The 2834-nt window shown below is 37.5% G+C and overlaps 1 protein-coding gene across 1 annotated transcript; it reads left to right on the forward strand.

The window, feature by feature from the left end:
• Window positions 1–561: 561 nt before the first annotated feature.
• Window positions 562–2566, forward strand: MRPL32 (mitochondrial ribosomal protein L32; the record flags this gene model as incomplete). The annotated part of the gene is given in 6 exon segments (XM_081142174.1): window positions 562–643; window positions 2010–2063; window positions 2066–2106; window positions 2110–2374; window positions 2377–2421; window positions 2424–2566. Coding segments are annotated over 6 exon segments (630 nt in total).
• Window positions 2567–2834: the final 268 nt, after the last annotated feature.

Genomic DNA, 2834 nt, shown 5'->3' on the forward strand with positions numbered 1-2834 from the left:
TATCTTTTCTATCAAAGCATTATTCACAGCAAAGTGCTCATTAAGGGGGGCTTGTGGAAAGAAAGGAAATTTTCAAGCATGATGGCTCTGATGCTTATATAATGGATGCTTTGTTGGAATACTGCAATTTAATATCAATCCCAAAAGCCTTTGGGAGTTTGAAAATTGAGTTTTTGAAAAGTTATTTGAAATTCTATAACCAAAATTTTGGATAAAATGCCATGTAAATATATGAGAAAGGGTACTGCTCAAATTTAAGAAAAGTGTTATTAGCAAAGCCACCCACACAGTCATTTCTTCTCAGCTGCTTTCCTGAAAATGTGATTCCTACAAATGTCCGGTGTCATGTGGTAGATACACCCATCAAGATCGTTATGAAGAGTAATTCAGTGTGTTCATTCAATTAAAAAATATGTATCAAATATCTACAGTGTGCCAGGCAAATGTTCAAGGCACTGAGATTATACTTGAGACCAAGAAGAGCAGGTATGTGAGGGGAAAGATGAATATATATATGAACTAGGAAAAAAATAAGGCAAAGTAAAGCACATAGAGGGAGATATGGAAGGGAAATGTGCTATTTTAGCTCTAGTGGTCAGGAAAGCCCTCCGTGATGAGGCTGCATTGAGCAGAGCTGTGAGAGGTGAGTAAATGAGTCATGTATCTGTCTGGAGGAAAACTCTTTCAGGCGGAGTGCACACCAAATGTGCAGGCCCTGAAGTGGAAACATTCCTGTCATGTTTTAGGAATAGTAAAGTCAAGCATGGCTGTGGTTGAGCACGCAGGGGGCAGTGAAGAAAATGAGATGAGAGAAGTATCTGAACAACAAACTCTGGTGGTTTTAAATTTGTCTGTAAATTTTTTAATACCCCTCCCTTCAAAAAGAGGAGGTTAATTCTCGTCTCCTTAAATCAGGGCAGGATTTAGTGACTTAGTTCTAATGACTAAAAGGTGACAAAAGGGATATTATGTGATTTCTGAGGCTAGATTATAAAAGGGATAGCTTGGGCCTGCCCTCTTTCTTGGATCACTCATTTTGGAGAAAACCACATTCCATATTGTGAAGACACTCAAGCAGCCTAAAGAGAAGCATACATGAAAAGGAACAAAGGCCACTAAGAACCAGCCTATTACGTCAGGCACGAGAGTGAACCTCCTCAGAAACAGATCTTCCATCCTCAGTCAAGCCATCAGATGACTGCAGCCCCAACCAACATCTTCCAACATCATAACTGCATCCTGGAGAAAGGTTCTAAGCCAGAACCACCTACCTAAGATGCTCCCTATTTCCTCACCCACAGAAACAGTGAGAGTTGTTAAATTTTTATTTTTTGTTTGAAACCACTAAGTTTTCATAGCTTGTTATGCAGCAAGAGAAAACTAATACACAGATAATATAGGGTCTCATAGGCAATAATAAGGACTGTCAGTTTTACTCTAAATGAGACGTGCAGGAACTGAAGTATTTAATACGGAAAAGGTACATGATATGACTTTTTAAAAACATTACTTGTAGAGGGAAATGATGGAAGGAGATAATTGCAGAGATTCAGATTAACAAGTATGTTGGCTTATATTAGTGATTGAGGAAGTGGAAAAGTATTTAAATTTCAGATAAATTTGAAAGTAGAGAACTGACTGGATTTGTTAATACATGGGATGTGGTGAGACAAAGAAGTGAGTCAAGGGTGAGTCCAAGGTTTTTGGCCTGAGCATCCATATAAAAATATGAAGTTGAACTTATTGGGATGGGGAAACTGGGATTAAAAGTCATCCTGATTTTTAAGGATGAAAGAAGTCAAACTATCTCTATTTGCAAATAACATGATCTTGTATATAGATCTTAAGGATCTTGCATGTATGTAGAAAATCCTATAGAATCTGCATTTGCTAAAAAATATATTAGAAATAATAAACAAGTTCAGCAAGTTTGCAGGATTCAAAATCAATATGTAAAAATCAATTGTATTTCTATAAGCTAGCAATAAATAATACAAAATGAAATTAAGAAAACAATTCCAGGGCCACACTGGTGCTGGTGGTTCCTCCGTGGCCTACAGCCCAAGACTCCTCCAGAACTGTTGGGAACCACTGCAGTGGAAACTTTAGAAGAACAGGCCAGGCTTTCCCAGCCCTCTATGGGAACCAGCATTAGTGGTCCAAGGTCTAGCTATATTTACAGAATCAGCAAGTGATACTAATGGAAGTAAGGAGAGTTCTAGCCTTTTGGATAGTATCTTTTGGATGGCAATGCCCCAAAACAGACACAGCATTGAAGTTAACCTGTGCAGGAGAAGAAATCCTCAGAAGCTTATTCAAGTTAAGAACAACATACATGTTTGTCCTGAATGTGGTCATCTGAAACAGAAACATGTTTTTGTGGCTATTGTTATGAGAATGTGCACAAGGAGACTGCAGAAATCAGAAACAAGAAGGAGGCCCTTTTAAGGCTCCTACTGTAGAGACCATGGTGCTGTACATGGGAGAGACACCATCTGAGCAAGATCAGGGCCAGAGGATCATTGAACGAGACAGGAAGCGACCATCCTGGTTCACTCAGAATTGACATCAGAAATGTTTGAAGTGGATAACTTAACATAAAACATTTCTCCTGGAAAAGAGGAAGATTTTTTTTGTTTTTAATGTGTCTGTTTTAAAATCATCAACATAGCTTAAAACATTCTTCATAAGCAGTTAGTTCTGTGTGATAATTTGAAGACTGTATCAGGAATAAAGTCTAAAAATGTTTGTTTATGCAGAGAAATAAAAACCCCAATTCCATTTATAATAACATCAAAAAAAAACTAAATATTTGAAGAAAAATCTATCAAAAG

The sequence above is a fragment of the Miniopterus schreibersii genome (assembly GCF_964146895.1).
Source record: "Miniopterus schreibersii genome assembly, chromosome: 7".
Taxonomy (NCBI): domain Eukaryota; kingdom Metazoa; phylum Chordata; class Mammalia; order Chiroptera; family Miniopteridae; genus Miniopterus; species Miniopterus schreibersii.